This window comes from Erythrolamprus reginae, chromosome Z (genome assembly GCF_031021105.1).
Source record: "Erythrolamprus reginae isolate rEryReg1 chromosome Z, rEryReg1.hap1, whole genome shotgun sequence".
In the NCBI taxonomy this organism is placed as follows: Eukaryota; Metazoa; Chordata; class Lepidosauria; order Squamata; family Dipsadidae; genus Erythrolamprus; species Erythrolamprus reginae.
Genome location: NC_091963.1, coordinates 127246398 through 127272804, shown reverse-complemented (window position 1 = coordinate 127272804; position 26407 = coordinate 127246398). Strand labels below are relative to the sequence as shown.

The following is a 26407-nucleotide window of genomic DNA, read 5'->3' as shown; positions in this document are numbered from 1 at the left end:
TTATCAATTTTAGGATGAGAAAAGGATCAAAATGCTGCATAATAGACTTAATTTATGGATAAGATATTCAGTGGGATTTTTTAAAAATATGGACAAATACACAAAGTTTGTTTTTATGAACAAAGACACCACAAGTATGCAAGACATTGAGAATGGTGGATTTATTCTTATGTAAAAAGACATTGATGTCTGGGCGTCCAGATACATAATTAGATGAAAAACATCTCTAGATTGCTTCCTAATCTGGGAATTCACAGGGTATGTCTTTTGGGGGGTGGAGGGGGAGGGAAGCAGTTTCTAGCTTCTCAAACTCTGTGTAATATGGTCACAAACATACTATTAGTCCTCAGGAAATATTGTTGACCAAAGCTTTAAAAACTAACATGCAATGTTTTTCACTCTTTTTTTTTAAAAAAAATGAAACCTTCCTAATGATAAAATAAAACATACAGAAGGAAAAAGACACAGCCATTTATATTGGGAACGCAATTTTTGGTCTTTAATTTAGCACCAGAGATTGCCTAGATGTCAGAGCTTGGTGTAGGAAGTTCTGCAGAGCAGTATTGTCTTTCAGCATTTTCCAGCAGAGCAGCGACCTAGAAAAAAGTAAAGACAAAGGCAGCCATTATTTTATTTTCCAGCATTGCCATTTATAGACTGACTGCTAGACAGCATGAGATGATTTTGGAAATGTCTGTCTTATTCCCCACATAATTAGCTAGGTAGCCACTTCCCCAACGTTCAAAATTATTCACCTTCCTTGCATATATTCCCGTAACCCAGTAAATGTTTTTTTAAACAAACCAAAATAGTCAAAAGCACAAATAATAGTATTATTTTAAACAAGCAATAATATGTCATAATTTTCTTCAAATGATGCTGAAATATATAACTGATTTCTATTAACAATACCTAATACTTTTCACCTAAGCTGAAAACCCAGAGCCTGCAAGAAAGATGGTGACTGGTTTCACATAATACATTGGTTATGGTTTGTTTTAACCATGGTTGACCACAAGCTAACTTCACACCATGTTTTGCAAATCAGAATAGATGGGTTCATCCATAAGATAAATTACATTATGACTGGGTTCATCCATAATGATAAATTACATTATGACTAGGAAACCTAGTAAAGATTTAAATACCACTATTGATGATTGGAACTTTTTAATCTTATATACAGTATATGCCTAGATATAAGGACAGAATGCATGTTTTGGCTGATGGTAGGTATGAGGGTGAACAAAAAAATCAACCAAACAGGAGATATATGAATTCACCTTAATCTTACCTCTATAGCCGTTTCCCAGGTATCCATTCATTCCATACTTTGATTCCTTTCCTCCTAGACCAAAAGGAAAAGAATACCAAGAATTAATATATTCTTGATTGAAAATTTTTCCTTATGTAATTCTAAGCAATAAATTTATATTTAGTAAACTTGAATGTGAATTGTTTCATATCTGTGTTCAAAATGTAGCACTCAAAAAGATAATCCAAATAACAGTGTCCAAAAAAGCCCAGAAGATCTACAGAGATGTCTAGCCCATATTCAGGTGCACACAAGATGTAAATAGACTTCAATATTCTGGCCATATAGAGTTTGCCAATGAAGTGCCAAGTATATTTTAAAATCTTCCCCAGTCACATAACTTTGAAGTTCTTTTAATAGTAGTTTGTCAACCATCAGATCTGAGTCCTATCACTCATGCTTCAGGGACATCCAGATTAGCTAATCGTGAAGTGTTCTATTTAGGGCTGTTCCTGAAAGTGTTTGTAAATTGATTATTTCTGAACTATGTTCCTATATTTTTAAGGGGTGGTGGTGGCAAATAAGAGCATGATGCTCTGATTTTTTCTGTTTCACTGGCTTTATAGTTGGTTGCAGAGTGCTGATGGATAGAGGGACTTATTTGTAGGGTTTACATCTTTAGAGTTTAATTATTTCATCTTTATTACTTTAGAAGTAACTCTGAGAAGTGAACGTACTGTATACAATAATCCGTCTTCCTACTTTTCCCTGCAACCATAATTCTGTGAAGTGAGTTGGGCTAAGAGAGAGTGACTGGCCCAAAGTCACCCAGCTGGCTTTCATGCCTCAATCCAGATTAAAACTCAGTCTCCAGGCTTCTACCCTGGTGCCTTAAGATAGACCATGAACTTAGGTAAGCACTAAGAGGGGTCCAAAATGCTGAAGGTAGCTATATAAAACAAGCCTTCCAATGATGGGATTCAGAAATTTTTACTGCCAGTTCTGTGGGCAGTATTGAAAGACTCAAGAATTATCCAGACACATAGTTTGAAAAATAATTGCTCATCCCAAAACTCTGGAAGCTCTTTATTTGAGGCCAACCAGTTTTAGGATATTAGCCAAAGAAAAAAAGATGAGAAAACAGAACTGTGGTGCTACTTACGATACCCTCCTACTGGTTGTCCAGGGCCTAGCAGACCGCCGTATCCTCCTGGAGCTTGCCCTGCAGCAAGGGGACCATATGCAGCTGCCAGATAAAAGAAGAGGCAAAATTTAAGCACAATGAATGGCAAGATAATCTTTGATGGTACTATGAGCCTTTTCTCCCAGGTAATAGCAATATCACTTAAATATTGAGTCACAGTGCTTTCCAGCCCTCTCTAAGCGGTTTATATTTTGCCCTCAACAATCTGGGTCCTCATTTTACCCACCTCAAGAATGAAAGGCTACGTCTTGGCCTTGAGCCGGTGAGACTCAAACTGTCAAACTGCAGGCAGCCTGCAGAATTAGCCTACTAAATTCTAACTACTGCGCCATCACGGCTCTTTAACTGAGCTCAGCCAGTGCTCTTTTTATATCATCCTGATTAGACACTGGTGTGCTATTTTGATTCTTATTACCACTCTGATTGGCTATTGAAATGTCCTTATTGACACCGGTAGTAATGAGGATATTTGCTGACTTGCTGATGAACAGCTAACAGCATCTCACTTAAAATACAGGGACTTTTCCAGGATCCATTAATCAAAGCTTTTCTGGTCAAATAAATAGACCCATCTAAAAGGGGGAGGGGAGAATAGTACAGAAAATGCCCATTGCCCATCATGGTTCTGTGTTGGTTTTAGCAGTGTTAAAATCAACATAAGACTGCTTAAATCATGGGCTACAGCGAGATAAAGCTAGTATCATGTGACAAAGGGAGAAGATTAAGATTAGGACTGTCAGAACACTCTAATGCTAATTACATAACTAGCAGCAGGATAAAGATTTAAGAGTCTTTTCTGGGGGTGGAGTGAAGGCTCATACTTAACCTTACCTGCCCCCAGTCCATTAGCTTGAAGGTCTCTACTGTTCAAGTATCCTAGTCCGTTTCCGTTTCCTGCAAAGGATGGAGAAAGGGAAAGGGAGACACGTGCAACTTAGAAAATCACATCAAATCCCTTGTGCCACTATGATTCCCTCCTGTATGTTTTGATAGTTTGAATGGAAATCTAGTAAGTATTGTTCACCACTGCTTATTGATAGTGACCTTCAATCATCTATACAGTACTTACGTTTTCCATGTAAAATAGGATAGTTGAAAACCAATGAAAGTATATTTTGGGTCTCCTGGGATACTCTGGCAATCTGAGAACTATTCTTCAACCGTATCCAATTCAGGCAATACAATATATTTCCATATCTAATACAACACTTAAGGAGCACTGAACAGACTGTCCTCTCTGAATTGTTCCGTCAACAGCAACTAATCATCTAAAGATATGACACAATTGTATGCAAAAGCTTTATCATTTGTATGTATGTGTTTATTTCTGATTTTTTAAGATCTGCATTGGAGTGGAAAGGGGGAAATGATGATTTGCAGTTCTTTTGGGTGGGAAAGTTTATTTCTTTGAAAGAATGGGCACATTAAGGTTATTTTGCTATTTAAATTGCATTTTAACAAAGGTGATGTCAAAAGTTGCGCATCTGCAACCAGAAGTTACATTCTGTTAGCTAGGAATCCCTCCTGGCTTAATATACGCATCCACTTTGATTTGCAAATCAAGATTTTTAACAATTTGGTGTGTAAACCTAGTTGACTGCAATTTATTCAAGAAAACAATTGAACCATATCTTAGTACAATACATCATTCATTTAAAGGAGAATAATTTCTCTTTCTGGGCTTGTTTTAACAGGCTGGCCTAACAGCGCCTCAGAAATTTGAGAATGAAGGAAAAGACAAAGAAAGATGCAGGAGTAAAATTGATACTCCTTTATTATGTCAATCAAATGCTAAATGCTTTCTAACTTGGTCACTCACACTTTGAGATTCTCAGGAAGACATGAAATAATAATTACTTTTTCCCTTTCATGATAAACTATTACTAAATTTCCATTTCCATCCTAGCTTGTAGAAGATTCAGTTTCTTACCATCCAACCCTATCGCCTGGGCAGGCTGGGATCCATATCCTACGTGTGGCCCACCTGGGTGAAAAAGACCAAAAAGCAGGAAAGTGAATTTTTAATTCCACTGATACAAGAAAATTCCATATAGATGTAATCTAGGGATTTTGAGGTTGATGTCACACCTACAAAGATTGCTTGCAATATAGTACATTGGCCTGCAGCATTATACTTATACTGGGCTTAGACAAGAACTAAGCCAACTTAGGACTGACTTAAGTGTAATAGAATAGAATAGGATAGAATAAAATAGAATTTTATTGGCCAAGTGTGATTGGACACACAAGGAATTTGTCTTGGTGCATATGCTCTCAGCATACATAAAAGAAAAAGATACATTTGTCAAGAATCATGTGGTACAACACTTAATGATTGTCATAGGGGTCAAGTAAGCAATAAAGAAACAATCAATATTAATAAAAATCTTAGGATACAAGCAACAAGTTACAGTCATACAGTCCTAAGTGGGAGGAAAAGGATGATAGGAATGATGAGAAAACTAGTAGTAATAGTAGTGCAGATTTAGTAAAAATTCTGACAGTGTTGAGGGAATTATTTGTTTAGTAGAGTGATGGCGTTCAGGAAAAAACTGTTCTTGTGTCTAGTTGTCTTGGTGTGCAGTGCTCTGTAGCGACGTTTTGAGGATAGGAGTTAAAGCAGTTTATGTCCTGGATACGAGGGGTCAGTAAATATTTTCCCCACCCTCTTTCTGACTCGTGCAGTATACAGGTCCTCAATGGAAGTCAGGTTGGCAGCAATTGTGGGTTTTTTTGCAGTTCTAATTATCCTCTGAAGTCTGAGTCGGTCCTGTCGGTCCTATGATTTCAGCAACAGAGTGGTCAATGCCCAGAATGCACTACCCGACTCTGTGGTTTCTTCCGCAAACCCCCACAACTTTAACCTTAGATTGTCTACTGTTGACCTATTCCAAAGAGATCTGGAAGGGGCATGCATCAGCGCATGCACCAACATGCCTGCCATCTTTATCCTATTCATATCCTTTTCACGTATTCAAAATCATGTTTATACTCTTGTCTATTATCTTATGTGTACCCAACAAAATAAATAAATAAATAAATAAATAAATAAATAAATAAATAAATAAATAAATAATCTTTTAAAGTAGGAACTTCTTCCTTCCAAAGCCCATATTGGCAAGGAATAATGGACCGGGAGTCACTGCTCACAGTCACTCATGCCCTCATCACCTCGAGGCTCGACTAGTGTAACGCTCTCTACATGGGGCTACTTTTGAAGAGTGTTCGGAAACTTCAGATCGTGCAGAATGCAGCTGCGAGAGCAATCATGGGCTTCCCTAGGCATGCCCATGTTACACCAACACTCTGCAGTCTGCATTGGTTGCCGATCGGTTTCCGGACACAATTCAAAGTGTTGGTTATGACCTATAAAGCCTTTCATGGCACCGGACCAGAATATCTGCGAGATCGCCTTCTGCCGCACGAATCCCAGCGGCCGGTTAGGTCCCACAGAGTGGGTCTTCTCCGGGTCCCATCGACTAAACAATGTCGGCTGGTGGGACCCAGGGGAAGAGCCTTCTCTGTGGCGGCCCCAACCCTCTGGAACCAGTTCCACCCGGAGATTAGAATTGCCCCCACCCTCCTTGCCTTTCGTAAACTTCTTAAAACCCACCTCTGCCGTCAGGCATGGGGGAACTGAGACATCTCCCCTTGCTTATGTAGTTTTATGTATGGAATGTTTGTGTGCATGTTTTTCTATAAGGTTTTTTTTTAGGTTTTTAATGTAAAATTGTTATTTTACACTTAATATTAGATTTGTCATTGTATACTGTTTTATCACTGCTGTGAGCCACCCCGGGTCTGCGGAGAGGGGCGGCATACAAATCTAATAAATAATAATAATAATAATCATATGGCCTGATCCTGGAAGGAAGGAAGAAGTGGGATGCAATACAGTCTTCTCAACTTTGGGGTGCGTTACAAGAAAATATATGCTATTTTTTTCTTGTTTTTTTAACGCATAGTCTTACCAAATGGTCCTGCTTTACCCTCTACTCCCAGACCAGCAGGTTGAGCACCATATGGCAGTTGGCTGGGGTCTCCTAGAAGGAAATATTCAGTGTGAAATATGTGGTTTACAAAGAAATAAATGTTCTGCACCAGGCAATCTACTCCTGAATTTCAGTTCAGCTTTCCAAGAAGACAACTCTTCAATGCACCTTCCAGCAATACTATTGTTGCTTTCTTTGACCTGAAGAAGAATCCAATTGGTATAATCCTTTTCACCCTTATGTGTTGGACTTCTTCCTCATACTGATGATAAAGTATAACTTTATTTGGATATGTCATACATGGAGAATCATTTCGGTTCTTAAAAGCGTTAACTAGTGGGGAAGAAATCGCTTTGTCTATAAATGTTCTAATCCAGTGATGGCGAACCTTTTTTTCCTTGGGTGCCAAAAGAGCGTGCACACTCATTATCGTGCGTACACGAGTGCCCACACCCTTAATTCAATGTCTGGGGAGCCCTCTGGAGGCTGGAAATGGCCTGTTTCCCAACTTATGGTGGGCCCAGTAGGCTTGTGTTTCGCTTTCCCCAGGCTCCAAAGGCTTCCCTGGAGCTGGGGGAGGGTAAAAACGCCCTCCCCGATCCCCCTGGAGGCTCTCTGAAAGCCAAAAATGCCCTACCAGAGCCTCTGTGCGAGCCAAAAATCAGCTGGCCAGCACACACATGGACACTGAGTTAGGGCAATTGCTCGCATGTCAGCAGATATGGCTCCATGTGCTACCTGTGGTACCCATGCCATAGGTTCACCATCAGTGCTCTAATCTGTTTATAGGCAGAACTCCTTTCTAAATGTCTTAAAAATTGGGGTCTTTAGAAAGACTAAACCTTGAGTTAGTTAGCATTAAATTTAAATCTACGTTGTTTTTCTATTCTTCTATAGTGTATTAATAATCCCACTGCAATTGATTCTGCTTTACACACACCGTATCTGCCAGCACCATAATCTCCCATGCCGGTAGCTTCTGGTTGCTGTGGTTGTCCTCTGTATGGAAGTTGCCCAGCACCTGTAACAGAGATGGCAGTCAGAAGATGAACTGGAACCGAGGCACTCCCTTCCCTCCCAGTATATATTTAATTCCAATTAAATGCAACAGGCATTCCCTCTCCCCAAGGATCTGAAGCTCTAAGGCAGCTTTACCCAATGTGGTACTCTGCTAATAGAAGGGTCATTCTTTGTCAAGTGGACCAGGTGTCCACTTGACTAATTTTGGCAGCCTTATTTGAAAAGAAACCATCACAAAAACAACATATATGATAGGAAAAAAACCTGTGCCCTTTCTAATGAAATAAAAATGAAGATGATTGAAGGTGAGAAAACAGAGAGCTCTATTTTATCACTTTCAATCATCTTCATTAGAAAGAGCAAGATTTTTTCTATCGCCCTCTGTAGAAAAATACATGCTCTTTCTAATGAAATAAAAATATAGATGATTGAACGTGAGAAAACAGAGAGCTCATTACAAAGAGGAAGTTTTTTCTATTGCTCTCTGTTTTCTCAGCTTCAATTCGTCATGTTTATTTCTTTAGATAGAACACATTTTTAAAATCATATATGTTGTTTTTGTGATGGTTTCTTTTCAAATAAGGCTTCAATTTCACCTGGTCCACTTGACAAAGAATGACCCAGAACAGAAGTTCCATCATCCATAGTGACATCCAGAAGGATATCACTCTTAAGAAAGAATCTTGAGGATAAGTGTGGTTCTTCAAAAAAAAAAATTCTCTTTGCCTTCCTCAAAGGATATGATTTTTTTAAGGGAGAGGAAGCCATCACAAAAGGCTTCATAAACCAAAAAATGGCCAATGTATTTTTGCTCAAGCCATTCTGAGGTCATATCTTTGGTGCTCAGAGCTTGCTAATCACTTGGAAAAGTTCACTTAGCTAACTTCAAACTGCACAAAGATTTGTTGGGTTGCCAGTGAATGGCGGAGGAATATTGCTCTTCATTCTGCCATAGCTTGTAGACTCACCTCCATACTTGGTGGAGGCAGCACCACCAGCAGCTGGACCGCCTAGTTGACTGCCATATGGAATCTGGGCACCTGTGAATGAAACAAGCCTAAAGATTGTGTTCGCATGACACACTTAAGCCAACATCATAACTATGGTTTGTTCAATTAACATATTTTTTTTTGCATTTGCATAACATCCTGGAATTTTACAGCAATAGCACTTAGACTTCTATACTGTTTCACAGTATTTTACAGCCTTCTCTAAACGGTTTGAGTCAACAACCTGAATCCTCATTTTACTGATCTCAAAAGGATAGAAGTCTGAGTCAACCTTGAGCCAGTGAGACTCGAACTGAAGAATTGCTAGCAGTCAGCAGAATTAGCCTGCAGTACTGCATCCTAACCACCGCATCACCCTGGCTTTAAACAAACCACGTGGGCTGAATTTGCTAAAACATGGTTAGCTACCATCTGCTAATACAGCCTGCATTTCAGCACTGATTCAATTATTCAAAATTGATTGTGATTAATTTCTTACAAATATGCTTATTTCCTAAAATCTACTTTTTTTCAAATCGAAAAAAGTATTCACTCCCCAAATCCATAGTTGTAAATGGTAAGAGAAAGTGGGAATACTAGTTGTGAGAGTAACAATAAATGAATACTTGCAGACTTTACTTCGCTAGCTGTTGCTGAATATTGCATTTCTCCATTTCAAATCCACTGAGCGAATGCTGTCCGAAGACATTTCCATGTCATATGGACAACATGATGTCACAGAGTGCAGGTAGATGTTACCTTCCCACTGAAGTGGTAACTGTTTATGTATTCTCATGTGCATGCTTTCAAACTGCTAGGTTGGTATGAACTGGGGCAGGGATGAGAGCTACCCCATCATGTGACATTTGGGTCTTGAACCTGGGCTCATTTAGGTGGATTAAAAATGCCAAGTTCTGTCAGAACATCTGATTGACTATGTGACAAACCATAATTTATGTCATTATCTGATCCAAATGGGATCAGATAATGGAGCTACTGAACACCTCATAAAACAGATAGGGCCATGATGGCACACCTATGGCACATGTGTCCAAAGTGACATGTGGAGCCCTCTTACGAGTTCTGGTGCACCTGAGCATACACCAATCAGCTAGCCTACATGTGTGCAACAGTGCCAGAAACTGGAAGAGCGGGCCTTCTGTTTTCCTGTGTGAGCATGTGCGCTGGCAAGCTGATCATTGTGTGCGCATGCATGCCAGAAACCCAAAAGACTAGCTGGCTGGAGCACATGTGCATTGGAAACCAGAAGTTCATTTGGGGCATGCGCATATACTATGGGCAGCTCCTCTTCCGGGTTGTGGGCTAGACGAGCACACATTTGCATGCTCTTTTCGGCACTTGGTGCTGAAAAGGTTTGTCATCACTGAGATAGGGTCTATACTAGGGGTATCAAACTGAAGGCCTGGGGGCCAGATCCGGCTCACAGGATGCTTACATCTAACCTATGGGGCTGTTATGGAAATAGTGAAGGACCAGTCCGCAGTGCCTCTGCTAGCGAAAATAGAGCTTGGAAAGGCTCCATGCAACCCTCTCGAGCTCCCTTTTCACTGGCAGAGGGTTGCAGGAGGCCATTGCAGCTGAAAAGGGAGCTCGGGAGCCCATTTTCACTGGCAGAGTGCTCTGGCCACCACGGGCACCCCCAAAACGAATGAAGTCACGCTGGCCATACCTAGCCTGGTAAGGCCCACTCTGTCTCCCTGAGGTCAAACCCAACCCTGATGCAGCCCTCAATGAAATTGAGTTTGACATCCCTGGTCTATACAATACTGGGATAATTTCAGACTAGAAATTGGTACAATAAAGAAAATAGGAAAAACCTATTCCCATAGCCCTGATTAAAATTCACAGACTGGATTTGCATAGCATTTTAAGCCATAGTCAAGTTGATTTGGAGATCCTTTGCACTCCACTAGTATCTGTTAATGACTACTTCACCTTCAACCGCAACAACACAAGAGCAAGAAATCGATTTAAACTAAATGTCAACGGCTCCAAACTTGAGTGCAAAAAATACGACTTCAGTAATCAACACCTGGAATGCACTACCTGATTCTGTGGTTTCTACTCCTCATCCCAAAACCTTTAGCCTTAGACTATCTACAATTAACCTCTCCCCCTTTCTAAGAGGTCTGTAAGGGGCGTGCATAAGTGCACCACTGTGCCTACCGTCCCTGTCCTATTGTCTTCTTTTGTTACTTTTTATCATTACTTATCTAATGTTTTATTTGTACAAATTACCACCCTATAATTGTTTGACAAAATAAATAAATAAATAAAATAAAAATAAATAAATATAGTAGATAATAGTTAATCGCTTAGTCTTAGGTAAAAGCCAGTTAGAATCAGTGGTTTATGGATTAGCCCAGTGTGGCTTCTTCAAAAACCATGATCGAAAGGAATTATGGCTTAGCATACTGTGTGAAATGACACATTTGCTCGTGCTGATCTGTCTAATTGTAAATCTCACTGGAAAAAGAAAGCATTGCAGCTGAGTAGGGTATTTTTTTTTAAGCTGAATATTAGATATTCCTACCTTCCTACCTTCTAGATAGGCTGGGACTATAATTGCAAGAACTGCAAGACAATATGGGAAAGTATTTGATCCTATACTTACTGTATAGCAGTATAAGCGACTGGGTCTGGTATTCCAACCATGAGTATACTCAGAAGAACATTTCAATTACCATGAGCCTTGAAATACACTGAATGGAATTGGTATATTTCAGGGGCAGGTTCCTCTTACTGCCTTACCGGTGCCCTGCATGCGCATTGTGATGTTGTGCGTATGCGTGCATCCCCTCGTGCAATTTTGCTTCTGCGCCGGTACAGAGAGACAATTTTCCTTTTGCCCATACTCAGAGAGCAAAAAAAACCCCCACCAAAAATTAGGAAAAAAAGATGGTGCACGGTCCAACAAAGACAGCACCAGAGCCATCATGCGCAAATTGCACAATCAGCAATCCACTACCAGAGAGGCACACTGGAACGCACCACGAGCACCCCATCTCTGGTATATTTGTCTGGGTCTCACATAAATTGCCTTGCACTTTCAACTAATGTTACTTACACTTTTGCAGCCTCAAATGACTTGCTCCCTAACTGTCACACTTTCTTGGCTGAAGCGCACCGTAATAACCCAAATAAGCTAGAGTTAGAAATCCATGACTGATGGATCTGTAGCCCACTTCTTTCCTCCTCTTTGGTTTCTTCCTACTATCTCAGTCCCAAATGAATTTCCCATCCCTATTACATGATGCAGCTGCGGCAGCTGCTGAATTTGGACATGAGCAACCAATATTCAAATACGGCCTTTGTCATCAACCTGACCAGAAGGCTTAAGCAGATCGCCATCTGGCTTCCTACCCTCCCTTATCAGTTGTTATGTTAAACCCTTCCTCTAAATTCTTTGGAGGAAAGGAGAATAACAAATGTGAGAAATTAATGCCACCCATCCTCATTTCCACCTGGCTGAGCTCCAGCGAGAGGAAATCCATTGCCTCCAGCTCCATAACCTGAAAAAGTAAAAGAAGATACAATCTTTCTAGTCAGCTAGAAACTCAAGCCATCAATCTTGAATTATCGACTGTGTATTTTAAAACAGCTGAATTCAGATAAAAGAGACAGATTTTCTTTTTAATATGTTGGTCAACAGCTCCACATTCTGGACATATCTATTTATTGCAGCAAGTGATGTACAACAATATTTTGGGGCCCCTACATTTATGCAGCTATGTTTTTGAATTAGTGATACCAGGGAAAAGCGGGAACAATTTGCATGAAATAGATATGCAGCCATTATTTTTATCTGCTTTGTGAAAAACTTGGATTAGCTCTGGGAAAAAATTTGTACACAGGTAATCCTTAACTTCACAACCATTTGTTTAGTGACTATTGAAAGTTATGATGCTGCTGAAAAATATCCACTCTTATGATTGAGCCTTGCACCTATTCATTCATTTATTATTTATTAATTGGAAAAAATCATTCATTACCATTCAGAAACAGACATACCTACGCTCATCAGCCATGGGGCTGGAGTCTAATGGCCCCAAGCCTTTAGAGCAGTGGTTCTCAACCTTTCTAATGCCGTGACCCCTTAATACAGTTCCTCACGTTGTGGCGACCCCCAAACATAAGTGTAGCACCAATTCTCCCAACAGAGCTTTAAGTTGATTGGCAGGAAGGTCAGAGGGATACCCTGTAAACGCCTGATTGGTCGGATTGTAAAAATAGGTTTCCAGCCTTTAGTTCCTAACACCATGGGAATTTTCTCTTTTTCCATGGTCTCAGGCGACCCCTGTGAAATGGTCATTCGACCCCCAAAGGGGTCCTGAGCCCCAGGTTGAGAACCACTGCTTTAGAGTCTTGCGGAAGGCGAGGAGGGTGGGAGCAGTACAAATATCTGGGTAAAGCTGATTCCAGAGGGATGCCCCCACCCACCCAGAGAAGGCACTTCCCCTAGGCCCCACCAAGCCACATTGTCTAGTTGATGGGACCTGGAGAAGGCCGACTCTGTGGGACCTAACCGGGATGAGTGTCACACACACCAATGTCCACATGATTGCAACTCAGGTGTTTGGCGACTGACTCACATTTATGACTGATTGCTGCATCCCACAGTGTTGTTTTATGGCAAAAACCCATCCCTTTGGAAGAAAGATTTGCACTTACCATTGTGGTGTTTGCTTAATGAGCCCTAGGTTCACTCAATGACTGCGGCAATTCACTTAAAACTGTTAATAAATTTGAATCTGACTTGACTTAGAATTGCAATGATTTATGATGGAAATTCTGGTCCCAATTATGGACATTAGTCAAGGACTACCTGTGTCTCAAGCTTCCCAAAACAAGATGGCAGAAATGGAAAGAAAGAAGGAACAACTGATAGGACAATCTGTACAAAACAGTATGTCCAAAGAAGCTGCTTTATAACACATTTATTGTCCCATTAAGCTTAGTAGTAGTCACTCTGACCCACCTCCTACCAAGTGTTCCTTGATTAGAAGATGGCATGTTTTGAATTTTTGCATGCAAGTCCAAGAACAACAGTTTATCATTAGTGCAACTCTATGAAGGACGATAAGGTCCCACAGAGTTGGCCTTCTCCGGGTCCCGTCGACTAAACAATGTCATTTGGCGGGCGCCAGCAGAAGAGCCTTCTCTGTGGCGGCCCCGGCCCTATGGAACCAACTCCCCCCGGAGATTAGAACTGCCCCCACCCTCCCTGTCTTTCGTAAACTACTCAAGACTCACTTATACCGCCAGGCATGGGGGAGTTGAGATATTCCTTCCCCCTAGGCCATTACAAGTTATGCATGGTATGTTTGTGTGTATGTTTGGTTTTATAATAAGGGCTTTTAGTTGTTTTATTATTGGATTGTCACATGTGGTTTTTATCATTGTTGTTAGACGCCCCGAGTCTACGGAGAGGGGCGGCATACAAATCCAATAAATTATTATTATTATTATTATTATTATTATTATTATTATTATTATTATTATTTGCACAGTACCTACATGTCACAATCCTGTGTGATAGCTTGTATAGCTTTCTTACCATTGCCATATCCATTCTGCATCCCGTTGCTTGGAAAGCTTCCAGCTCCAACACCACCCATATATCCTGTTGAAGAAAATACACTGTAAAAACCAACACACAAGCAGAGAGAGACATTATTTTCCCCTTCTAGAACTTTTTCCTCTTAAGAGTCTTGGTAGTGCAGTGGTTAGAAGGCTAATTCTGCTGACTCACCAGCTCTAGGTTGACTCAGTCTTCCATCCTCCTCATTTACTTAAAGCTCAGCTAGCAGGGTTGACATTGAAAACTGGAAATAATTACTTCTGAACATGTGTAAAGTATTTTTTTTTCTTGTTCAGATAAGGAGGGACATAGAATACCTAAAAGGTGCATTTTAAAAATGAGAATTGAGTCTAAACCTTTAGAGAGATAAATCTTTAGAAAACTCTCAGTCACTCTGTAGCAGCTAAACCCCCTGTGGGTTAATTCCTGGGTTATCAAGCTGTGTTCAGAAATGAGCCCTCTTTGTAACTTGCTCACAGTAATCAGAAGCTAAGAATGTTCTGAAGGCTTCCCTTGATAATCTTCTCTGATCCTGCCTTGTTGCCACCTTTGTTCTTCATTTCCCTGGCTACTAGTTGCAATGTGAAGATCTGGCTGAACCAATCCCTAAAAGCAACCCTTTACTCATTCCTTAATCCCTTGAGCGATGCAACAGCAATGTATTACATTGTTATGCCAGAAAGCTTAGTCTACAGTATGTGATTTCCCAGGTCTCCCTTGTCTTTATGACACCAGATATCTGATGAACATGGACACCAGGAGTGGGATCCTTCTGGTTCAGACCAGATTGCCCAAACTGTTAGCGACCTGCTGGTGATGTAATTTTGGTGTCACAGATCTGGTTCTGTCTCTGCCAGCCCATGCTCGTCGCCATCTTTTCCTCTGAATTTTTGGGTGATTTTCCTGTATTTGGATGGCTTCTTCTCATGTGCTTTGAAAAAAACCCCTTTGCCAACTCCTGGGTTGATACTGACCCTTATTTCTTCGCCCGAAGCACAGCTGATCAGTTCCTCAGCTGTGTTTCGGGATAAATCCACCTTCTGAGTGTTGGGTTTCACCACTCTAACCCAGTGTTTCCCAATCTTGGCAACTTGAAGATATTTGGACTTCAACTGCCAGAATTCCCCAGCCAGCGAATGCTGGCTGGGGACTTCTGGGAGTTGAAGTCCAGATATCTTCAAGTTGTCAAGGTTGGGAAACACTGCTCTAACCCATGCTGACACTGTCTTGTAGACACATCTCTATGATCAGGTCGCAAATCAACTGACTACTGTGTCACCTTTTGATGGCAAAAAGGGGCATGTATTCTGCAGACTATATAAACATGGCAGAGTAGATGACTCCTCCCCTTTTCCCCTTTTTGGCCCTGATGAGCTTCTTTCCACCTCCGTCTATCTTCCTGTGTGCTCCATTGTCCTCGGCTGAGGACACATGTGTGAGATCAATCCGAAGGCATCCTCACACATGGAAGCATCCAGAAGTTATTAATATGTACTGGAATATAAGCATTTATGCCTGCATTCTGTAGATACATGAATCAACAGAATTGTAAGTAAAGATTGCAGTTTCATCTTTATGAAGGAGTGATCATTCATTGCTAACAAATGGGATTCTAAGCCACACAATTGATTTCTTGCCATGCTGAATCCGTTGCAAGTTAAGCCAGCTGAACTCTGCTAATACTAATAACAACTAAATACTCAACACTAAGCGTGTGCAGAAATGAAATCACAGGAGGGGATGTGTGTGCATGTGAGTGGAGTGAGCCAACCAGTAGAACCCACCCCTGATGAATACATTAGTATTTCAAGCTCAAGAACACTGTATTAGGGGTTTCACTGCTGTTGATACCATACAGGTAGTCCTTGACTTATGACCACCGCTGAGTCTAGAATTTTAGTGATAAGTTGTTGCAATTATTACAACTTGATCTTAAAACCATTTTTACAAGTTTCACAAAGTGAATCAGTGTGGTCATTAAGCAAATCATGTGGTCAGTAAGTGAACCCAGTATGTCTTATCAACATTTTTTGCTGTTTTCTTCAAAGGTTCAAAATTACATCAAAGCAAGATCAGAGTGAAGCATCAGATCCCCTATTTAAAATATGTGGCATTTAAAAGATATTATATACTTATTCATTATGCTCATGTTTGGAAAATTCATATTTATAAGTAAGGAGAAGGAATTGCCAAAGAAAAGAAAAGAATCTCTACGGAGATATGTGACACAGAAAGGAAAAAAAATAATCTTTCTTTGGGAAGATCTTTACAGAGATGCATCAAGAATAAAATTAGAAATCAGATTAACAAATTCCGCCACCCCCTCCTTCTTATCCTATTCCCTCCCTCCCCATCTTTTAACTGGGTCTCAGTAATTGGATCTATACAGTATTTTGTTTATGTCTTTTAGGTTTTGTATAGTTTTTAACTTTTTAAGGTTGTAAGCTGCTGAGTGGTAATATGGCAGCCAATAAATTTTACAAATAAAGAAAAACCAGACCAGCAAACAAATGAAAAGTCAGATTGCAAAAAAGAGAAGAGCAAGGGAAGGGCTCAAATGTAGCAGATGAAAATTTTAAACTAGGAAGAACAGCTTATATAACTGCAGTCTCTGGTTGATTATAAATTCATACAGACAGGTTCTGCATTTGGACTTAACTTATTCAGAATTTTCTTAGACCTTAGCACTGGTTTGAAGCTTTACTTTCTTTTGCTCTGCATAGCTTATAATGGTTCAATTCCTTCACTTCCAAAAACAGCTTCAAGACATGGTGTGTTATTTTTGGATCCAAGTGACAAGGACAAGTTGATTTGGTAAATTCAAAGATAATAAAACAATGAATCAGAGAACATATAGAGTTCATTTGCTAAAGGAATTTGATAAAATAGATCACAACCTACTGCTTGATAAGATAGAAAAATGTGGGTTAGATAGCATCACCACCAAATGGATTTGTAATAGGCTGACCAACTGCATTCAACTTGTTGTGAGCCACCCCGAGTCTTCGGAGAGGGGCGGCATACAAATCCAAATAATAAATAAATAAATAAATGTAATTCTCACATTGGAATTACATCTACATGGAGGGAGGCATGCAGTGGGGTACCTCAAGCTCTGTTTTAGATCCAGTATTCTTTAACATCTTCATCAATGATTTGGATGAGGGGATAAATAGGGAATTCATCAGATTTGCAGACAAAACCAAGCTAGCAGCAATAGCCAACACTCCAGAAGATAGGCTCAAAGTATAGAAAGATCTTGACAAATTTGAGCATTGGGTGCTTTTTAAAATCAATCGTGAAAAAAGTAAGGTTCTACATTTAGGCAAGAAAAACAAAATGCAAAGGTACAGTATATGTGGTACCTTGCTCAACAGTAGTAACTGTGAGAGGGATCTTGGAGGTCCTAGTGGACTACCGTTTAAAAATGAGCCAGCAGTGTGCAGCAGCTGCCAAAACAGCCAACACAGTTCTTGGCTGCATTAACACAGGACAGAATCAAGCTGTAAATCTTAAAAAAGAACAAAGAATGATGGGAAGAAAGAGTCCCAACTTTACATGCTGAATACTGTGAAGGTTCTGGTTTTTCCCACTGAATGCTAAAAATATTCTGTATAGGCTTAACCAGTATAGAACCCATACGTGGTAACAAAATGAAAATTTGCTCTTGCTTTTAAGCAGACAGCAACAGGTTACATATTAACAGAGTTTGAAGTGACCTTACAGGTCATTTAGTCTAAACCCTTGCCCAAGCAGGAAACCTACATCTGCCTCTACCTAGGATTGAACTCACAACCTCCTGATTGTGAGGCAAGAGCTCTACCTCTAGGTCACAGCAACTGGGGTTTTATCAATTTGAGCAATGTAAGTATGTGAGCTGTTGCATGAAAGTTAGCTTAGTCTTTTTGTGTTGGAATGTAATACAGAGTAGGAGATGACCAGGCTAAACCTGAGGGAGGGGCCAAATATGTCATCAGTCATAAGTCCCTGCGTGCTCACAAGATATCTAAGTTCAGCACACCTTGAATGCCTTTCTAATTCCTGCTCATATCCTTTGACTATTAGGAGCTCAGAATCCTGTAGAGAGCTTAAGCTTATAATAAATCTTTATATTCATTTGAACTGCCTGAATCACCTGATTTCCCTGGTTGCTTGACATTACAGATTGTTCTGTATTTACAACCATTTGTTTAGAGACCACTGGAAGTTACAGCAGCATTGAAAAACCTTGCTCACAATTGGTTCTTGCACTTATGACCACTGCAGCAGCCCTGGAATCACATGATCAAAATCCAGGCATTTGGCAATCCGCGTGTATTTACGATGCTTATAGTGTCCTGGGTTCATGTCATTGCCACTGGCAACTTTCCCAGCTGGCTTTCGACAAGCAAAGTCAATGGCAGAAGTTGGATTCACTTAACAACCATGTAATTTAACTAAGGGATCCACTTAACAACCATGGCAAAAAAAAAGGTCAGTAAATCAGGCAGGACACACTCAATGACCATTTTGCTTAGCAACAGAAATTCTGGTCTCAGTTGCAATTGCAAGTTGAGGACTACCCTCTATATATTTCAGGTGTCCTAAAGGTATCTACTGGGGAAGCTGAAACCATTTTACCTGCTTTGGAAGGTTTGCCTCTTGCTCCAAGACCTGTGGGATGACAGAGTGAGAAGTCAGACCAGGATTGACATTCACATTTTTCCCCTATCAGTTCTGTGAGTGTGGCTCAGTGGGTGGGGCCAAGCCAAGCCCGCCGCGCCACGCCCACAGAACCAAAAGAAAAGTTCGGCCAAGTCTTCTAGCATTCAACCTGGCTGCTACTTGCCTCCTTCTCATATTGCTCTGTATGTATGAACCCAAGAAGAAGGAGAGGAGGGGGGGGGGCGCGGGAGGGCAGGGCCAGTCAGTGATGCAATTTACTAGTTCTCCGAACTGCACATACTTGCCACCACCTGTTCTATAGAACCTGTCCAAACCTACTGAATTTCACCCCTGAGTCAGATATCTATATATTCTGCAGATGAAGTTTTGGGATGAGATGGGAATGGGAAGGAAAAGAGATAGGGATAGGAATGATAGGATACACAGTACAAAATGGAACAGGAACAAGAGTAGAGTAGAATAAGAATAAGAATTGGAATGAATAGAATAGAAACAGAAACAAAACTTTATTGCTTAAATGTCATTAATCAGCATATATTAAAATGAAATTTCATTGCATTCAGCTCTGAAAAGATAACTATTATGCATATACCCACATACCAAGCATGGAAGCAAAAAACCTCATCAAAACACATGTGCACATGCGTCCCCGTGCAAAATTTTGCTATCTGCACAGGTGCAGGAAGAAAAATTTTGCTTGGATGCACACTTGTGCACCAGAGCCGCAGAGCTGTGCAAAATTAGGTGTACCAGTAGTAACCCATTATTGCCACATACATACATATGACACATAGAAACGTCAGTCTAGTTCAGGGGTAGGCAAAGATGTCTCTTCTATGGCTTGTGGACTTCAACTCCCAGAATTCCTGAACCAATCATGCTAGCTCAGGAAATCTGGGAGTTGAAGTCCACAAGCCATAGAAGAACCAAAAAAGAATACTGCAAGTTTACAAGATGGGTGACATAAGGAACAAAGCTGTCACAGAATCATGTGGTTCTGCTATACGTCCTTCAAAACCTCCTCCCAGAGGGGAGCAACATAAACAGACCATAAAGTGGGTGTATGGGGTCTCTAACAATGTTCCAATCTATAAACAGTATGCTAAATAATAGGAATTGGGTTTCCTATAATTTTCCCGACTGTCCTTACCATTTTCGGTATGGACCTTCTATCTGAGGCTCTATGGCCAATTTTTTTCTGAAATCCAATACTTTGGTTGCAGTATAGGATTGTTCACAATCAGTTTTTACATCAAACCACGAACATAGACGGTCACTGCAACCTATATTTTCTCCCACCTTAACCTCTAAAACCCAATTCCCATTCGTAAAGACTAAATCTAGAATATTCTCTCCTCTAGTCGGTGTCTTAACCAGCTGTGCCAGAGCTGCTCCTGTAAAGGCCTCTACTATATTCTTACTTTTGCATGTAAGGGCACTGGGAATATTCCAGTCAACATCAGGCATGTTGAAATCACCCATAACCACAATATCTCCCTTTACTGCCATTTGTGTAATTTCATCCACCATCCTGTTGTCATATTCCTCAGATTGCCCTGGAGGCCTATAGATCACCCCAATTCTAATGACAGAACCTTCTTTATTTCGCATGCAAACCCAGAGTGTCTCCAGATCTTTACATGTATTTTGAATTAGTGTTGTTTTTAGACTTTCCTTAACATAAATAGCTACTCCACCTCCCCTTCTCTCTATTCTATCCTTCCTATACAGTGTATATCCTGGTATGGATATTTCCCATTCATTAGAATCCTTAAACCATACTTTCTTTTTCTCCACATTCAGGATGTCTGGTGTGTTATGCTTCAGAATTCGGTCAGTCTGAAGTCGGAAGTTCCACAGTAGTTTTGCTTGCTCATTTTCGACCACTTTTTCGGGCTTATGATCCCACCAGTTCTTTGCCACTGGTAAATGTTCCAGTGTAGGCACAAGTTCCAGTGTAGTAGTAGTAGTAGTAGTAGTAGTAGTAGTAGTAGTAGTACCGTGTTTCCCCGATAGTAAGACCATGTCTTACTTTCTTTTTACCCCCAAAAGCCCCACTATGTCTTACTTTCGGGGTATGTCTTACATTACCATCCCCGGAAGCGAGCCAGTTTATGCCCTGGAAACCAGCTACTCTTCCAGCCAAGGCACCTTTTGAGCGGCGTTGCAAAAAAAAAACCACACATCTTACGTCTCCCCTTCCCCCAACCCCGGCCTCTTTCACACAACCCGACCTCTTTCTTTCTCCTTCTCCGGCAGATCGAGCGCGCGAAGAGGCACATCTCACCTTCCGCCGCTGCTGGCCGCCCGCCCTCTTTCGCCCAGCGCCGCTTGAAAGGACACCCCCTCTTGGCTTCTGCGATATGCCGGAGAGCCAGAGAAGGGGGCGTCCGGACCCCCCCACCCCCAGCAGAAGCCAAGGGAGGGGGGTCCTTTCAAGTGTCGCTGGGCGAAAGAGGGCGGGCGGCCAGCAGCAGAAGGCGAGAGGTGCCCCCTTCTCCGGCTCTCTGGCATATCGAAGAGTCACCTCTCACCTTCCGCCGCTGCTGGCCGCCCTCTTTCGCCCAGCGTCGCTTCGGAAGCCGCCGAACGCCGTCAGGGAGGTGCTTGGCGAGCAGAGAGGCGGTCACCAAGCGCCCCCCTGATGGCATTCGGCGGCTTCCGAAGCGACGCTGGGCGAAAGAGGGCGGCCAGCAGCGGCGGAAGGTGAGAGGTGCCTCTTCGCGCGCTCGATCTGCCGGAGAGCCGGAGAAGGAGGCACCTCTCGCCTTCTGCTGCTGGCCGCCCGCCCTTTCGCCCAACGCCACTTGAAAGGACCCCCCCCCTTGGCTTCTGAGATATGCAGGAGAGCCGGAGAAGGGGGCGTCCGGACCTCCCCACCCTCAGCAGAAGCCAAGGGGGGGGGGGTCCTTTCAAGAGGCGCTGGGCGAAAGAGGGTGGGCGGCCAGCAGCAGAAGGCGAGAGGTGCCCCCTTCTCCGGTTCTCCAGCATATCGAAGAGGCACCTCTCACCTTCCGCCGCTGCTGGCCGCCCTCTTTTGCCCAGCGTCGCTTCGGAAGCCGCCGAACGCCGTCAGGGGGGTGCTTGGCGAGCAGCACTTGGCGAACGGAGAGGCGGTCGCCAAGCACCCCCCTGACGGCGTTTGGTGGCTTCCGAAGCGACGCTAGGCGAAAGAGGGCGGCCAGCAGCGGCGGAAGGTGAGAGGTGCCTCTTCGCGCGCTCGATCTGCCGGAGAGCCGGAGAAGGAGGCACCTCTCGCCTTCTGCTGCTGGCTGCCCGCCCTCTTTCGCCCAACGCCGCTTGAAAGGAACCCCCCCTTGGCTTCTGCTGGGGGTGGGGGGGTCCGGACGCCCCCTTCTCCGGCTCTCCGGCATATCGTACCGTGTTTCCCCGAAAGTAAGACATATGTCTTACTTTCTGGGTATGGCTTATTTTAGCCGACCCCCCTGAAACCCCCCATATGTCTTACAATCGGGGGGGTCTTACTATCGGGGAAACACGGTAGTAGTAGTAATAGTAATAGTAATAATAATAATAATAATAATAATAATAATAATTATTATTATTATTATTATTATTGTCATATATAATCTATATAGTTTTACACACACAGAAGCCAAAGCAAGAAACTGAAAACATGATTTGCATAAGAAAAACACTTAAAAAAGAATCTGCCACAATAATGGGCTAATTAGGCTGACTGCTGCCAAGTATTATGAGTGATTATATTCAAATGGACCCAACAAGAGCTATCAATTAAATAAACGATCTAAGATCTCACAAAAAAGGAAAGAGCACATTAATCATTACAAGACTTGATCCCTAAGAGGCAATCAACTGATTCCAGAAAGTCAATACAGGAAAAAGAAGGGTTATTTTTAACTAAAAAATATAATTAAATCACCTGGTGGACCACTAAGCTTTTAAAAAACTAATACTTTGAGCAAGATATATTTTGCACAGGAATGTTAAGAGGGAAAAAATGTAGGAAGGTCTGGTCAGTCCAAAGTCAACTTCAGTTTGAACTATTTATGGAGGACAAAATTATATGTGGTTTGCTGCCTTATCTGAGGTTTGGGCTTTCTTAAAACAAGAGTTGTTGACTATGATTGTTTAGTTTTATTGTATATATCACTCAGCTAATTGGAAATTTTTACTTTTATAGTTAAATGTAAGTTTTGAAAAGGCTAAGGTATTAAACTTTCGCAACTAACTTTACATTTGTTTTAATTCAAATGGATTTATTAGTGTGAGAGATGATTCTTCTAGTAATTTGTACCTTGTTCTAATGTTACTATACATTATTCTGCAGGGGGGAAAAATCCATGTAATTTCTAATGTGCATGTATCTTTCCTTATTTTTATTTCTCCAACATTTTAGAAAAGAAGTGCCTCTTCAGCTGGAAAGAAAGATCACAAAACAAAGAAGAAATATCCACGCCAGGATTCTTACCTCCCAAGGGGAGACCTTGATGGGGATAACCAACACCTCTGAAACCTGGAAAGCAAAGCCACATCATGAGCTCAACCCTAGTTTGGACAATGTTCATAGCTTTTCAAATTAATTTAAATTATCAGTGGTCATGTATTTCATTTCTAGGTGAATAATACATTTTTAGATAATCATGTCAAAGCAGCTTTCCTTAATCTGATACTGTCTAGATATTTTTATAGGCTAGAGAAGTGATGGCAAATCTTTTTTTCCTCGGGTGCCGAAAGAGTGTGCGCGTACACGAGTGCCCCCACCCATAATGCAATACCTGGGGAGGGCAAAAGCAGCTTTCCCCACCCCACGGAGGCCCTCTGGAAGCCAGAAACTGCCTCTTTCCTAACTTCTGGTGGGCTCAATAGGCTTGCGTTTCACCCTCGCCAGGCTCCAAAGGCTTTCGTGGAGCCAGCAGAGGGTAAAAATGCCCTACCTCGTCCCTCTAGAGGCTCTCTGGAAGCCAAAAACGCCCTCCCAGAGCCACTGTGTGAGCCAAAGATCAGCTGGCCAGCACATACATGCATGTTGGAGCTGATCTAGGACAATGGCTCGTGTGCCAGCAGATATAGCTCCGTGTGCCACCTGTGGCACCCATGCCATAGGTTTGCCATCACTGGGCTAGAGCATAATAAGAGCCCTGGGCTGAGAAAGATAGAATTACCCAATGTTAAAAACTGCAGATGACTTCCCAAATTCATAGCCAGTTATCAGTCTATGCTAAGTTTGTTTTTTAACAGGTTAACAGAATTGAAAGGGACCTTTAGGTCATCTAGTTCAACCCCTCACCCATGCAGAAGACCTTACCTCATTTCTAACAGATCTAAGTCAAACAAGTTTGATACTATTTCAGATTTCTTTTTAATGCCAGATAGTAGAAGCATTTGCTTAATACAACCTATTGGATTGCAATATTCCACGACTGTCTCTCCAATAATTGAGTAATAGTTCCTGATGTGTCTCTCTGCCCTTAATCAAACATAGTTTTTATTCACTAGTTTTCACTTTAGTGCCTTGCAAAATGTTTTAAAAGGGGAATCTGTGTACTTCTTCAAAACACAGATCAGGTGACTTCCTTCCTATATCTATAGGGTTTGAGCAGAGCTCTGTGTTTAGGCCATATCAAATCTTCATGCTCTCATTAAAAATAATGCTGTAGTCAAATTTAATCAGCGAATTGTCCAAGGCTGGTCTGTCTTATCATTAAAAAAACAGAGCCACTTGGCTCCTACTCCTGGCATGGAATATCATAAAATTCAAGCAAATCTCTGATTTTGAACATAATGTTTTAAAATGCCACCCATATCTCATCTTTGTGCAGGCAAATATATATTAATTTTCCTTAGTTTTATCTTCCACTGTCAGAGGTCTAGAGCAGGCATCAATACAATTGCTCGTTCAAAAGTCTTCTTAGTATATAGCAGGGCTCCCCAACCTGTGGGGAAGTGTGAGTGGCTAGCTGTTGTGCATGCATGCATACACATGCACCGCCCCTCATGTGAGCATTGCAGGGGTTCACGATCCCACTCGCAAAAGCATTGCAGTTGCTGTCAGCTCCACTCATGCGAGCAACAGGTACTTGTGCACACGCACCTGCCTGTCTTTCAAAATTATTCCCGCTTTTTCCCTCTGGGCCGCCAACACAGAAAGGTCGGAAAACTCTGTAAACCAGAGTACAACAGATAACTGCTCCTCCTCTACCAGCAGTTCATTCTCTGCATGGGCTTGTTACCACTCTGCTTTTTCCAGTTCACTTTCCTTTTCATCTACTTTATCTCTTCTCTTTCCAATGGATCATGTCAAGTCTGAAGATACAGCCTTTCTTATTTGTGCATATAGTCCAATGATTTGGGGCACAAAATTCCATAAGTAATTGCATTATTCAATAATGCAGATGGAGTTAGGTTTAATAAAGTAGTTCATTTTCCACCACTTCTCCTACAGTTCTGTTCAGTTGATAACAGAGCATGAATAAGTGAGATCCCCACCTCCATTTTGTGCTAAAGATGCCAATAACCAAAGGAATTTCTACGGGGTTTGTGTTACATGCATTTAACTGCCGCACAAACACATCCTGAAAACATATTTTTCCTAGTTTATCCTCTTGTAACAAGTGAGATAGGATTAGGACATTCCAGTCTTAAAGTAGGGGTTTCCTCCACCTTATCTGGACAGCATCTGAGGACAATCTATGGTACAGAAAAATTGTTACATTTCATCCCTCATTATCTTGAAGAGAAATCAATTACTTTCAGTAACTGGAAACAAAGCCATTTGAAGCAGGACAGGAATCAATAGTAGGGTGTTGATTCAAGGATGAGGCTAGAGAACTTCAACTCAATGGAGAGAAGACATCAAAAATCTAATGTTTATCTCTCAACCTTTCCATGATACAGTGGAACCCCGACATAAGAGCTGCTCTACTTAAGAGCAACTCGAGATAAGAGCTGGGAGGGGAGAGATATTTTTGTTCTACTTACAAGCCCAAATTCGGGATACAAGCGCCAAGGAGCTGTCTCCTGAAGCCAAACGCTAACTTCCGCGTTCGGCTTCAGGAGACAGCTGCGAAGCGGCGCGCGTGTTTTAAAAGGTTGCAGCCGGCCTGGGGGGCTCGGGGGGGTGCTTGCAGCTTTCTTTCTTGCTCTTTTTCTTTCTCTCTTTTACCTTCCCTTCCTCTATTTCTTCTTTTCTTTCTCCTTCCCACCTTCTTCCCTCCCTCCCTCCCTTCACTCATTCCTCTCTTACTCTCCCCTTTCATAAGTTTCCTTGCTTCCTTCCTCTGTTCCTGTCCCTTCCCTCTTTCCTTCCTTCCTTCCCACCCTCCGTCCATTCATTCACCCATTCCTCTCTTGATCGCTTAAAGCCGGTCCCTGGTGCAAAAAGGGTTGGGGACCTCTGTCCTACAGGATTGGGTGGCAGAGAAGTTGAACATATGTAAATTTAAAAGTTTAAGAAAGTTTACAAGTTAAGTGAAAGAAACTTCATTATTCATTTATATGTACATGTACATTTCTTCATTAAAAACATGTCTTTCTGCATAATTTAGACTAACTTTGTGAGTTTTTTGAGGGCTGGAACCAATTAAAATTATTTACATTAATTCCTATGGGGAAAAGTCGTTCGAGATAAGAGCTGCTCGACTTAAGAGCCCAGGTCCGGAACGAATTAAACTCGTATCTCGAGGTACCACTGTATTG

General features: G+C 41.6%; 1 protein-coding gene across 2 annotated transcripts in view; it reads right to left on the bottom strand.

Moving 5' to 3' along the window:
- Nucleotides 1-142: 142 nt before the first annotated feature.
- Nucleotides 143-26407, bottom strand: part of LOC139175646 (spidroin-1-like) — a 44691-nt gene continuing 18426 nt past the window's right edge. The window contains exons 7-18 of one of the 2 annotated variants that reach the window (XM_070766822.1): nt 23181-23225; nt 18683-18715; nt 14039-14104; nt 11946-11993; nt 8440-8511; nt 7392-7472; nt 6431-6502; nt 4390-4443; nt 3291-3353; nt 2418-2501; nt 1295-1348; nt 143-596 (exon numbers count right to left, since the gene is read on the bottom strand). In XM_070766822.1, coding sequence (XP_070622923.1) covers nt 571-596; nt 1295-1348; nt 2418-2501; nt 3291-3353; nt 4390-4443; nt 6431-6502; nt 7392-7472; nt 8440-8511; nt 11946-11993; nt 14039-14104; nt 18683-18715; nt 23181-23225 — 698 coding nt within the window. In that variant the 3' untranslated portion in view covers nt 143-570. The remainder of the gene's footprint in view (nt 597-1294; nt 1349-2417; nt 2502-3290; nt 3354-4389; nt 4444-6430; nt 6503-7391; nt 7473-8439; nt 8512-11945; nt 11994-14038; nt 14105-18682; nt 18716-23180; nt 23226-26407) is intronic. The other variant, XM_070766823.1, reaches the window with a different exon arrangement.